At 37.9% G+C, this 12,456-nt stretch overlaps 1 protein-coding gene across 1 annotated transcript in view; it reads left to right on the top strand.

Moving 5' to 3' along the window:
* The window catches only part of GBE1 (1,4-alpha-glucan branching enzyme 1), a 156,780-nt gene that overhangs the window by 92,827 nt on the left and 51,497 nt on the right, over positions 1 to 12,456 (top strand). The window contains exons 10-12 of the mRNA XM_065676378.1: positions 362 to 460; positions 3,129 to 3,239; positions 5,905 to 6,076. Coding sequence (XP_065532450.1) covers positions 362 to 460; positions 3,129 to 3,239; positions 5,905 to 6,076 — 382 coding nt within the window. The remainder of the gene's footprint in view (positions 1 to 361; positions 461 to 3,128; positions 3,240 to 5,904; positions 6,077 to 12,456) is intronic.

Raw genomic sequence — 12,456 nt, 5'->3', positions numbered from 1 at the left:
TTCTGCTTGCTATCGATTACGTGGAGCTCAAGAGAGCTAATTATTTCAAATTCTGCATCTACTGAGGTCTCTTCTCCTTCAAATACCTACTTTATTAAAATACTGTGTAGTAGAGTATTTGATGAGGAAAGCCATAATGCTTTTCCCTTTAACATTTGCATTCAAACAGCAAATCTGTGTGTAGTAATTACTCACTATTGTGGGGTTTATAATCTTTTTTCGACTCCCTTAACCAGGTTGATCTGTGAAGCTGTTTATAGTTTACAGTGTTTGTATAGAAGCATTATTGTGTGGTGGAAAATCTGAACTACCAATTGCAATGCTGTGCAAATTATGTTGTGTGGGGTTGTTTTTTTTAAAGGATGTTTCCGGAATGCCAGCTCTTTGTCGTCCTGTTGCAGAGGGAGGAGGGGGTTTTGATTATCGACTAGCCATGGCTATTCCAGATAAGTGGATACAGGTGAGACTCTAACTGTGCACCACTTCTGGATCATACTGCCAAATTTTACTCTCTTCTGTTAATGTCCTATTAAAATAAATTCTGACAGGCTTGAGCACAGGTATTACTGGCTGAAATGAGATCTGTCAAATATCATGTAGGTATTAGAAGATGAGTAAGTTCAGTGGCTGTTCTTTGCATTCTAGCTGATATTTCTTTGTACAATACACTAGACTCAATATTGTTTGAAGTAACCTGTATCTCTCAACAGCTGTACAATGTAGAGTCTATATAGAATGCAAACAGGTAGATAATAATCTAACCATATGCCTGTAAAATACTTTAAAAATAAGCCCACCTTCAAAACATGCAACAAACCCTCCTGAAACTGGGCATAGTAATTGTGTTGAATATAGAGGTGAATGTTTAACCAAAGCAAACACAAGTGAATTATACAAACACCAGCAATTGGTACAGTGGGGTTACAAAAAGGATAATAAAAAACTGTAAATGCTCTTGATGGACAATAATATACTTATAAAAGCTTACGATAAGGATTTAAACCACCTTTCCCTTAATTCAAGGAGTCACAAGAAAATGGATAAATGATCTCAAAAGGCTTTTCCTGATGTTTTAGAGAATGTTTTTCAGTCAGGTAGAAGATTGCCTCCAAATCCCTCTGGCTATCATGATGATCTGAAAACAATAAATGTTTTATATGAGCATTAATGCTTCAATAAATCTAGTGAGTAGCTTAAAATAAAAAGCAAATTAACTCATCTTCAGTGTCTTTCACTTTTGTAACTAGAAGGTGGAGGTCCGACTGAAAAACAATTCTTCTTTTCATTCAGGAGACAAACTTGCCAACTTCTTCAGCCAGGACAGCATATCGTTAAACTTTGGAGTGTGTAATTTAGATCCTGGAATGAGGACTTGTAATATGAGGCTTCTGTTTTTGTAGTAATAAGAAATGCCTTGTGGTGATGGCTTTTCACCTTCAACTTCCTTACCACACTTTAGGACAGGCAAAGGTGAACAGTTTTCGAGACAGGCAAAATGCGATTGGGTGAGTTAGTATTACCAAAAAGAAAGACCATAGGATTTTATAAGGGCAAAAGATGGATAATCTAATTTAGCAATCTCTGATATGGTCTGCTTATTGTAATTTTCGGTACTCGGAGACAAAATGTACCTATCGTGCACTAAATTCTGTTTTTTCACCAGAGATAAATGTCTTCTGGCCTAAGCATGTACTTAATGTGGGACAGCAGGTGGATGCTGGGCATGCTAATGGGATGTTGAGTGTAAATTCAGCTGTTTCCCAGCAGATTCCAGTTATTTAGGAATGTGTTGGTTGTACAAGAACATAAGGTAGTAGAGGCAGAAAGCTCCTAGCTCAGGTAACTGCAAATAAGCAACCCCAACTGAAGACCTTGAGGTAGAGAAAGAGTTGTAGTTTGTTATCACATTTCTTAAGGCAACAATATGGCTGAAATTATGGGAATGGAAGAGCTTAGAAACAGAGTCTATCAGCTATTATCAAACTGTCCTAGACTGCTGGATTTCATTTCCCACCAGCTTTTAAGTATGTACGTGTTAATAGCAAGTTTTCTAGGCAACTTCCTAAAATCAGTTTTAAATTTGAAGGATCTCCAGGGTTCTATAAACTAATTTTGAGGGATCTGTAAAAGTAAGGTAAGCTGTTCTTCATAACAGTGTCTGTATTAGTTCAGATTAAAGATAGATATTGTGCATATTATGATGCTGCATAGGGATGAGGGGCAGGGGGGGCAGCTGTTTAGGAGTACATGGGCAGTTACATTCAGCATGTTAAATTTTACGGCATTGTATCCGCCATCTCGGTGTTACTGACTTTTTGTCACTTTGATTTTTATGTCTATATATTTATGTGTGTGTATTGAAATTGTAGTGATCAGTGGAGATCTATACAAAATATAGAAAAAAGAAAGGACTTAACACTGAAATTGAGCTGGGTTTAGAAGAGGGTGGAAATAGTGTTGTGTGAGGCAGAAAATTCCTATTGATGTGATTCGGTTGCTAAAACTCAGGAGCTGGCATGGCAAAAAATGTAAAGCTTGTTGCATATTACAGAGCTTTGGCATTGAAACTGGTTTGGAGCTGACTGTGGGTTCACAGATCTAGGGGAACGTGCAAGGTCCCTGTGCTAAGCACCTTCTCATGTTGTGTACTTCATGGCAATAGTGTAGCTCTGTCTTGGAGCGGTCCATTCTCCACCACAGAGCCCAGTGACTGACCTGTAGTAAGAAGCTGCCGTATGCCAGGGTTGCTTGAAATACAGGAATTCCTTCAATATCATGTGTATGCAGGTATGTGCCTACGTATTTCTTCCCAGAGCTTTTTTGTAGCTTCTTGCCTGCCATATCAGAAGATTCACATTAAAAACGTCGTCCATGCATACATATGGAAGTACAAGAGAAACAAAAAAGTTCTGGTTAATATATTTATGTAGTGGAACTCAGAAGAAAAAAATCTGTTTAGATGATCAGAAAAAGTTTGTCACTTTAAAACTTGGGAATAGGAGAAGTTAAAGTAATACAGTTTACAATCGCCTGGAAATTTCTGTGCCAAGATAATAAATAATGTGTTTTTAGTTAAAAGAGTCCTGAACACTGGGGACTTTTTTATGACCTTTCCTTTATTTCTACAGATAATTAAGGAGCTGAAAGATGAAGACTGGAATATGGGCAATATTGTGCATACATTAACAAACAGACGGTATGAAGAAAAATACATTGCATATGCAGAGAGTCACGACCAGGTATTTCATCTATCTGTTTGTTTATATATAGCAAGTAAAATATGAGGTTTAGAGGTTTGGTGGGGTTTGTGTTTTGAAAATGAGGCTAGAGTTGAGAAGGATTGACAGCAATTTCAGAATGCATCTTGAGTACTTGGTTTTCACTGGTTTCTTTTGTGTGTGTTTATGATCCTTATTTTTAATAAAGGAATCCTACTTGGCAGTGGATGGTGGTAGTTTTAGTTTTGTTGTTAAAAACAAGTCCTAGCTTCTTGTTTTGCCTGCCTATCATAGGACATAGGAAGGTATATAATCCATACTTCTGAAAATAAAGTAAGCTGGACCATTGTTTATATAATAAGCACAAAAACTGTCACTGAATCAGTGTTTGTGACTGTATTCCCCTTCAAGAAAACCCTCTCTGAAAGGATTGCAGACATCTTTTCAGGTTGAAATGAAATGTTCTTCAACAGTTTGGTTCAACATACAGTAATTGTAACGGTTCTATATATGCAACAATGAAAAAGCAAAGATGATTTTGGGTAACACTCGTGGCTGTTTCTGGAGAATCAGACATCACATTGGTTGAGAATTTGAAAATTAGGAACTAAAAAAAAAATCCATTTTCTAATAAAAGGTTTAAATAACCTACCTTCAACTCTTTCCTTTACATAAGAAATTTGTATCCTATTTTCTGTACCTTCTATAATAAAAATCAACAGAAGTTTCCAAAAGGCCTTTGTTTTAAAGAGAGATTTCTGAGTTTATTGGCTTCATTTTACCTACCTATTAAGATTCTTATCTCAGAGATTGTTACACAGTGTTCACTTAAGATGTATGAGAAAAGTCCCAGTCCTGGGAAAGGATTTCAGGTAATACTGGAAATGAATTTTGTCCTGTGATTATTTGCTTTTACAAAAGCTGATTCTTCGTGCTAAAGCATGACATATAATGTTACTGTTGCTGTTCTTTTATTTCATGCTGGATGTTATCAGTTGAGTTGTTTTCCATATCACTATGTATTTTTGTTTAAAATCTCATACATGGGAAGAAATTCTAAGTACACCAGATTGGTATGTGAAAAGTAGGACAGAGAAAAAATCGGATTGAGTAAAACTCAGTCTGAAGATACTTAAAGTAATGCATGTGAGGGTCTGAAACAATTCTAGTTTCCTGGCTATGAGTTAATACCAGTCAGAATACCAGGCCTCATGGTTATGAGAAGTGTGTGAAAATAGCAGCTTAATGCTAATAGCTGTCAAAAAACCCAGATACAGTACCGGAATTATTATGAGTGGAGTGGAGAGCAAAGCAGAAATCAGTATGCTGAAGCAGGCTTTCATGGTTTGTGTGCATCTTGAATGTTGGAGGCAGATTTGGTCCTGTATCTTGAAGGATATACAGCATAACTGGAAAAAATGCCCTGAGAGAGTTGGTGAGGATAATAGCAAGTGTGGCTTGGTTTTCATAAGAAGAAAACTAAGTAGGCTAAGACTCTTCAGGGTTGCAAAGAGATCACTGAAGGAAGAAGGATAGTGGTTTATAAAGTCATGGCTGGCATACAAAACATGAATAGGGACCTTTACCTTCTCTTCTAGTGGAAAGATTAGCAGCTAACAAATGATGATAAGAAATGGCACATTCTGAGTCCAGAGAAGGGTTGTTCCTTGCAGTCTTAAGTCTTGCCATTCTCACATGGGAATATTATTATTTAAGGTTATTTTTTTACTGGTGGGAATCATCTATATATGCTGTTATATTGTTAGTCAGAAAACTAAAAGATTATGGTGCTTTTCAGCTAGACCTCTTTAGAACTCATCTGTCTCTCTGGAATCTAGTGAGTTTTCATGCTTGAGTATAAAATGAGATTTGGGCTAATGGAACAAAAGTTAGCTATTTACATACAAACACTCAAATGTTTTTAACTGCCTGCATGCTAATATATTAGAATAATCCTTTTTACATAGCGTTTGTGTGGCTTTTCTCAAGTAACAGTAAACACTAGATAGTTATCAATTCAGTCATTGCTTTTAGACAGAGTTACTAGTTTGTTTTTTCTCTTGTGTGAAGTTACAGAAAAACACTCACATTTTTGACTGCGTGCAAATGAATGCTTCATATTCGCTCTGCATCTCTAAATCAGGAGTGTTGCTAGTAATCCCAGGAACATTCCTTAAAAGGTTTGTTTCCTCATTTCCTGTGTTTTTATAAAAAATTCCACAGTGGTAGGTGACTTCTGGTTGATTTGAGTTGATGCTAACATTTCACATAGATTTCACATATCTGTAGATAAACAGGCTCTCAGAAGCAATTGTGCAGTTTGATCCCATCAGGTGACATGTAGGATCACAACAGAGGTTACAGTGTTACTAGCTTATTGATCGTATACTCACACTCCTGTTGGTGAGGGGAACCCCAGTAACCATTCAGGTGGTTGCAAAGGGGAAACAGCTGGTTGGGTCTGGCATGCAGGTGAGGCTCAGCTCAGAGATGTACCTGCCTCAGTTCACATACTTGCTCTTTTTGGCAGCAGATTATCACACCCATGTAATTACACGTCACACAATACAAAATTGCAGTAATCGACTTCTCGCCAGTCTTCTGAGTCCTCCATTATGATACAGAGTGCCTGTTAGAAATGCTTCTAGTATACCCAAGGGTTTTCTTTCTCTTTAAACTGTTGTAGGCACTCGTTGGTGATAAGACATTGGCGTTTCGACTGATGGATGCAGAGATGTATACAAACATGAGTGTGCTCTCGCCCCTTACTGCAGTTATTGATCGTGGAATACAGCTTCATAAAATGATTCGTCTCATTACTCATGCACTTGGAGGAGAGAGCTATCTGAACTTCATGGGTAAGTAGTCTTAGGAACAAGTCTTTCATTTTCTCATCTACAGAACGCTTGGCAGGGAAATAAAATTATCTGTCATCATCTTACATCTACAGTACTTAATCACAATGCTGAAGTTTGGAACGTAAGTACTTTTGTAAAGAGTTAGTACAAAGGTAGTATGCATTGTTTTTCTGTCTGTAAGATGCATTGTAAGACAAGAAAGTAAAATCAATGGGGTTCCTAATTGTAACAGAAATATATTTAAAAAATGTGGTAAGCTCTAGTTCATGTTACTCTGATTTACAGACTAGTATTTTAATGGTTGTTCTGCAAGTTTGTCAGGTGGCAAGCCTTGCCTCACACAGCTGGGTTGTCTTTTATCTCAATTCTTCTATTCTCCTAAATTTGTAACAGCGAATTTACTAAAGATAGCCCCATGCTTATTTCAGTTACTAATTGTTAGGAATTAATCTATAAATGACTTACATTTCATAGCTTCTCAGTGATGAGCAGGGGCTTAATGAGGTAGGCAAGGGCAAATCATAGAGATAGGAGGCACATTGAAGCATAGAATTAGCAGGAGTTAGCAATACCTTTTTTATTGTTCATAAGCTGTAAAATACAACCATTGCATTGCTTGCTAACACTATTGCTTCAAGAATGTACAATAGTTGGACTCATTTAATCAGCAAGTTGTAGTCCCATGTAGTCATCTTAAAAGTTGAGTGTTTTTCTTAAGTTTTATGCAAAATGCTGAAGCTATTTATGTTTAGTGCTCTTTACCATGTTGGCATTCCTTAGTTTCTTTGCAAAATAGTCCTTACTTGAGAGTAAAAATCACAATTCTGTAACGTGGTGTAACAAGTGTTGTATAGCAGTTTCATGGGGAAAAAGGGCTGAAAGCACACAGTAAATAACCATCTTGGTTTTCTGGCAGTGAACACCTGAAAATTAGAGATGTTCTTAGCTTAATATTGCCTTAACTTCAACTGTTAAATGTTTTGTATTAAGATAAAGGGGATTGTTGGATGGGTATTGCCTTTCTTCCATAACAGTATATTTAAAAAAATAAAAGGAGAACATTAACAAGGTGATGGTGGCATTTGATATAAGCATGTCTGTACTGGACGGCCGCACACAAAGAGCTGTGGTCAATGGCTCGATGTCCGGCTGGAGACCAGTAACGAGTGGTGTCCGTCAGGGATCGGTGTTGGGACCGGTCTTGTTTAACATCTTCATCGCTGACATGGACAGTGGGATTGAGTGTGCCCTCAGCAAGTTTGCCGATGACACCAAGCTGTGTGGTCCGGTTGATACGCTGGAGGGAAGGGATGCCATCCAGAGGGACCTTGACATGCTTGTGAGGTGGGCTGATGCCAACCTTATGAAGTTCAACCATGACAAGTGCAAGGTCCTACACCTGGGTCGGAGCAATCCCAGGCACAGCTACAGACTGGGCAAAGAAGAGATTCAGAGCGGCCCTGCAGAGAAGGACTTGGGGGTGCTGGTCGATGAGAAAATGAACATGAGCCGGCAGTGTGCGCTCGCAGCCCAGAAAGCCAACCGTATCCTGGGCTGCATCAAAAGGAGCGTGACCAGCAGGTCGAAGGAGGTGATCCTGCCCCTCTACTCTGCTCTTGTGAGACCTCACCTGGAGTATTGTGTGCAGTTCTGGTGTCCTCAACATAAAAAGGACATGGAACTGTTGGAACAAGTCCAGAGGAGGGCCACGAGGATGATCAGGGGACTGGAGCACCTCCCGTATGAAGACAGGCTGAGGAAGCCGGGGCTGTTCAGCCTGGAGAAGAGAAGGCTGCGTGGGGACCTAATAGCAGCCTTCCAGTACCTGAAGGGGGTCTATAGGGATGCTGGGGAGGGACTCTTCATCAGGGACTGTAGTGACAGGACAAGGGGTAACGCGTTGAAACTTAAACAGGGGAAGTTTAGATTGGATATAAGGAGGAAATTCTTTCCTGTTAGGGTGGTGAGACACTGGAATCGGTTGCCCAGGGAGGTTGTGAGTGCTCCATCCCTGGCGGTGTTCAAGGCCAGGTTGGATGAAGCTTTGTGTGGGATGATTTAGTGTGAGGTGTCCCTGTCCATGGCAGGGGCGTTGGAACTGGATGATCTTGAGGTCCTTTCCAACCCTAACTGTTCTACGATTCTGTGATTCTATGATACATGTTCTCTTCCTTGGTGTTAGAAGAGCACTTAAATACAGTGTTTATGGGTTTTCTTAAAAGGAATTAAAGCAGCTTCAGAACAGAAGAGATCAGTATATGGTATACTAGTAAAACTATTTTTTTCCCAGAAAATGCAGACATGTTTCCCAAGAGTAAATACGAGTTAATGAAATAAATATTTATGAAGTGTGTAGTTGCACACTAAAATGTGCAAGGTCTGATGTGTGTGGTTCCATTCAAACTAGTGATGCTACAATAAGAATCAGGTGTTTAAAGAATACGCCAGCTAAACTGCAGACGTTTCTGCCCCAGATTGACTTGGTAAGGTTAGAAAAATTATCAGTAATTCAATGTGGCATGTTAAATCCAATGTGTCAATGCAGGTTGGTTGAGCAATTCGTATTATACATCCTTGAGTACTGCAAATGTTTCTGTAACTATGTTATAGTTTGCTATATGTAAAAGATTGGAAGATTGTAAGAAATGATGGAGGAGAAAATGTAGGAATTCAGAATGCTTGCAGTCTGGTGTAATTAAAATGCATGTTACAGCGTGCTGTCTAGTTACGCAAATAAAGTAATAAATTAGTTCTTCAACTTTCAGCTTTGACTGAATGCTGAGGGTGAGGAAGAGAAGCCTGTGGGTTGAAGGAGGAGTGGAAATCTCCTTTCACAGTGCCCAGAGAAGGCACCCCGGGTACCTCTGTGATTCTCTATGCTCTTCTATAAATGTCTTGTTCCTTATTTTTCTGGAGGGTGGAGGGAAAAGAAAGACACCAAAGCAACATGCTGCTTTCTCAATGCTTTGCTCGCCTTAAAGGAAAACAAATCACTCTTCTGATAAGGAAGATACGAGGAGTACAAATCTGTGTTCTCAAATGCATCTTAGATTTTCTCTTTGAAGGTCTGGAATAATATTTAAATATACCTGTGTCATAGTATCATTTTGTCCTCGATAGATGCAGGCAGATTTCTCTTGAGAGAAGTTGTGACACATTGAACACCAAACACTGATACTGCCTTCCTCTCATATTTCTCAGTTTTCACACTGGATGGTTCTTTGTCTTTCTTACAGGTATCATAAGAAACCACTGCAAAAATCCAGCAAGTGTTCTTATTTTTCATGTTTCTGGATGTTTAATTTTTCACTGAAGACTTTTTATTTTCCTTCCCAATTGCTCATATCCCACTGCAGGCAATCAATGATGTATTCAAACTTATGTGTGGATAGGAAAGTTTTGTCATTTCAGTTAATTGATTCCCTTGTAACACAAACCATTAGGAACACTCTTTCCTCTGGTCTGTGTTTCAGTTTTCCATACGGCTTTGCAAATAATCTCTGGGGCTTCATATGCCCATCTAGCGTGGAAGACTTAACCTAGAAAGGGAAAACTCCATGTACTTGGTTGAAAATGATAAACATCATGCTGTAGTGAATGAACACTCTGGAAGGCTAGTTACAGCAATAGTAAAAGGATACCAAAAGAACCCTCTGCTTTCAAAGTAGATAGGGAGCAACAGTCCTAATGTAGCTGTAGTTTATTTAACGCAACTCCTGTTTTAGACAGAGATTTTAATACCGAGACTGGCTGTTATGGGTTAGAAGATGTCACAGGGCTTCAGGAAATCGCAAAGATTACAGGTTCTTCTACACAGAAGCAGAAGCTTTAGTAGGGACACAGCTGGTGCTTCTCTAAGACTCTGCCATAGGTAGTACACACTTTATTGTCTGAACATAAATGGCACTTAAAGCCCCAAATGTTCATAGTGTGTGCCTGTGTTAAATAGTGGAAATAATTTATTTTTTAGTTTACATTGGAAATAGTATGGAAAAGAACCTCAAGTATTTTTGTTTGCAGTGATGGTAATACTGAAATACAATACACATCTATTATTAACTTACCTAAAACCAGAAATGTATGTGGAAAAATATTTGGAGACTTCAGTCTTCCCTCTCTAGTGTGAGGATTTGAAACCAAATCCAAAATAAACCCCTGTATTCGACTAAAATTCTTTAATGTTGATCTAACCCCCTACAAAATAACAAAAAGGCTTATGATTTTGAGTCTGCTTCCTCAATTGCTAAACAAGGCTAATGGAAGTTGTTATAAGGCATCTAGAATACTGCAAGAATCTTCCCGTCTCACCTTGAGAATGAAGCAGTCACTGTTGTTACCCACTGGACGACAGTTAACTTCAGTGTAAAGACTGTCACGTACTTTCTGAAAATAATAGTTGAACTTGCCACTGTAAAACTGCTCTTTCTGTACATGCCTTCATTTTCCTTTAGCTTCATTTTTCATCCTGTCTCTGTAGAAAACTGTAATTGTTACTTTCCTTTAAAGTTATATTTCTATTCTCTTGCTCCTTGCCCTTTTTTCCCTGTACTTAGGGAAAACCTGCAGAATGAAAGAGCTGTGCCAGTTCTTCAATGAACTTATTTCCATGTTCTCTGCTTAGTTTGAAAGATACATGTGTTTGTCTAGATATAGACAAGCATTGGCAGCTGCTTTCTTGCCTAGAATAGATAGAATATGCAGTTTGGGGGGGCTTAAAAGCATTTTAGGTCCTTGGCATCCTTCATGGCACATTTACTAGTTTATGCCACCGTAGTGTATTGCTTTTCAACTTGCTAACTAACATTTTCTTGCTTCCTTCTTCAACTGAAATTGGCTTAAACTCAAATCTATTGATTTAAATGGAGATTAGTTCCTACATGAACCTCTAGCACTATTTTTCATGACTTTTCAGCAGCAAAACAACTCTTAATTAGGACTCCAGAGACCAAGTCTCTCTCCCTGCGAAACAACTTTTTATATATATATAGAAGCTAGAAGGTGATTTGCAGTAACTGGAACATTTTTTGCAATATGACCATTGACTGATGGTGTTACCATTTGGGTTGACATTTACGTCTGTTTCACTAATATCAGATTTATCTGTAAAACTTCATTTTATCACTTGTTAGTTCATTTACAGAGTACTTTAATTTCTCTATGCATAGGGTTTTTTGGATGCATTGAAACAGTTTATTTCTCTAATGGTTTGGTAGGATGAGACCTTGTTCTTTCTTTGGCCTTAATAATGAAGTAAAATAAAATCCTCTATATCATCTATTACTTTGAGCATTTTGGAGAGAGAAATATAAGTATTTTTCATTTATTTCTTTACTTTTAAACTAAGATTTTGTAACATAAGGCTTTTGACAATATTTTGACAAACAAGGAAAGGAATGGTGGAAAACTATCTGGGTGGGAAATACACATAGAATTTAAAAACATTTGAAATAAAAAATGATACAACATAACTTGCAATCTAACTGGTAATATTACTTAGAATCTGAAATACTGCTTTTATTGATACCTATTCTAGATAAAAAAGAAATGTTATTAAACCAAGGATATTTAGCTTAAACCTAAAGGGGTTTTCTTGGACATGTAGCAAATGAATCACTGAATTTTTAAACTTTCTTGTGCTTATTACTCATTTGCACTGGTTACAGTGTGACTTTTTAGACAATAACCTAAAAAATGGCCTTGAAAGGAGTAAATGCTCTTTAAACTAGCTCCCTTGAGCCAACTCCTTTTGATAAATAACCTTGAATTTTCAGTTGGTAAAGACTGGAATAGAATAGGTAGTTTGAAGTCATCTTTTTAATATGCTTACCTAGTATACCTGTCCAATGTGCTTTCTGTGCTGCCAGTTCTACCAGGTAGTTTAATTTCATGGCAGTCTGACAGTAAAAATTACCTTCATTTTAAGGCAGAAAACAAGTGTATAATCTGAAATCATACCTGCAGTTTGTTAACACTTTTTGTTCTCTTATGATAGAACACCTACAACTTTGTTGTATGCCCCCACTCACAACGTGGGGAGGCTATGAAAAGATGAAGGTAATCCAAATATATAGAGTAGGCTTCATTAGTTACTTCAAGAGTCTCTTCTGGAAGGTCTAGAGGTGCAAACTCTTAATATTTGTTGTTCATTTAGGGCTGATCAAAACAATCTTCATTTCTACCCTACTCAAAACATAGAGGGACTGGGGGAAAAGCAGTTAAAGACCATCTTGTAATTTAAAACTAAACAAGACACACGAACCTGTCTAATCCCACCTTTTCTTCACAAATTAAGTATGTCCAAATACTACGAATCTCTTGTGAGAATTGATTGTAATTCCTCTGTGAGAGGGTAGGGAAGAAATTTCCATACATGTATGTCA

Source organism: Lathamus discolor, chromosome 4 (genome assembly GCF_037157495.1).
Source record: "Lathamus discolor isolate bLatDis1 chromosome 4, bLatDis1.hap1, whole genome shotgun sequence".
NCBI classification, from domain to species: Eukaryota; Metazoa; Chordata; class Aves; order Psittaciformes; family Psittacidae; genus Lathamus; species Lathamus discolor.
Note: the sequence above shows the minus strand (reverse complement) of the source record. Positions and strands in the feature narration are given on the sequence as shown.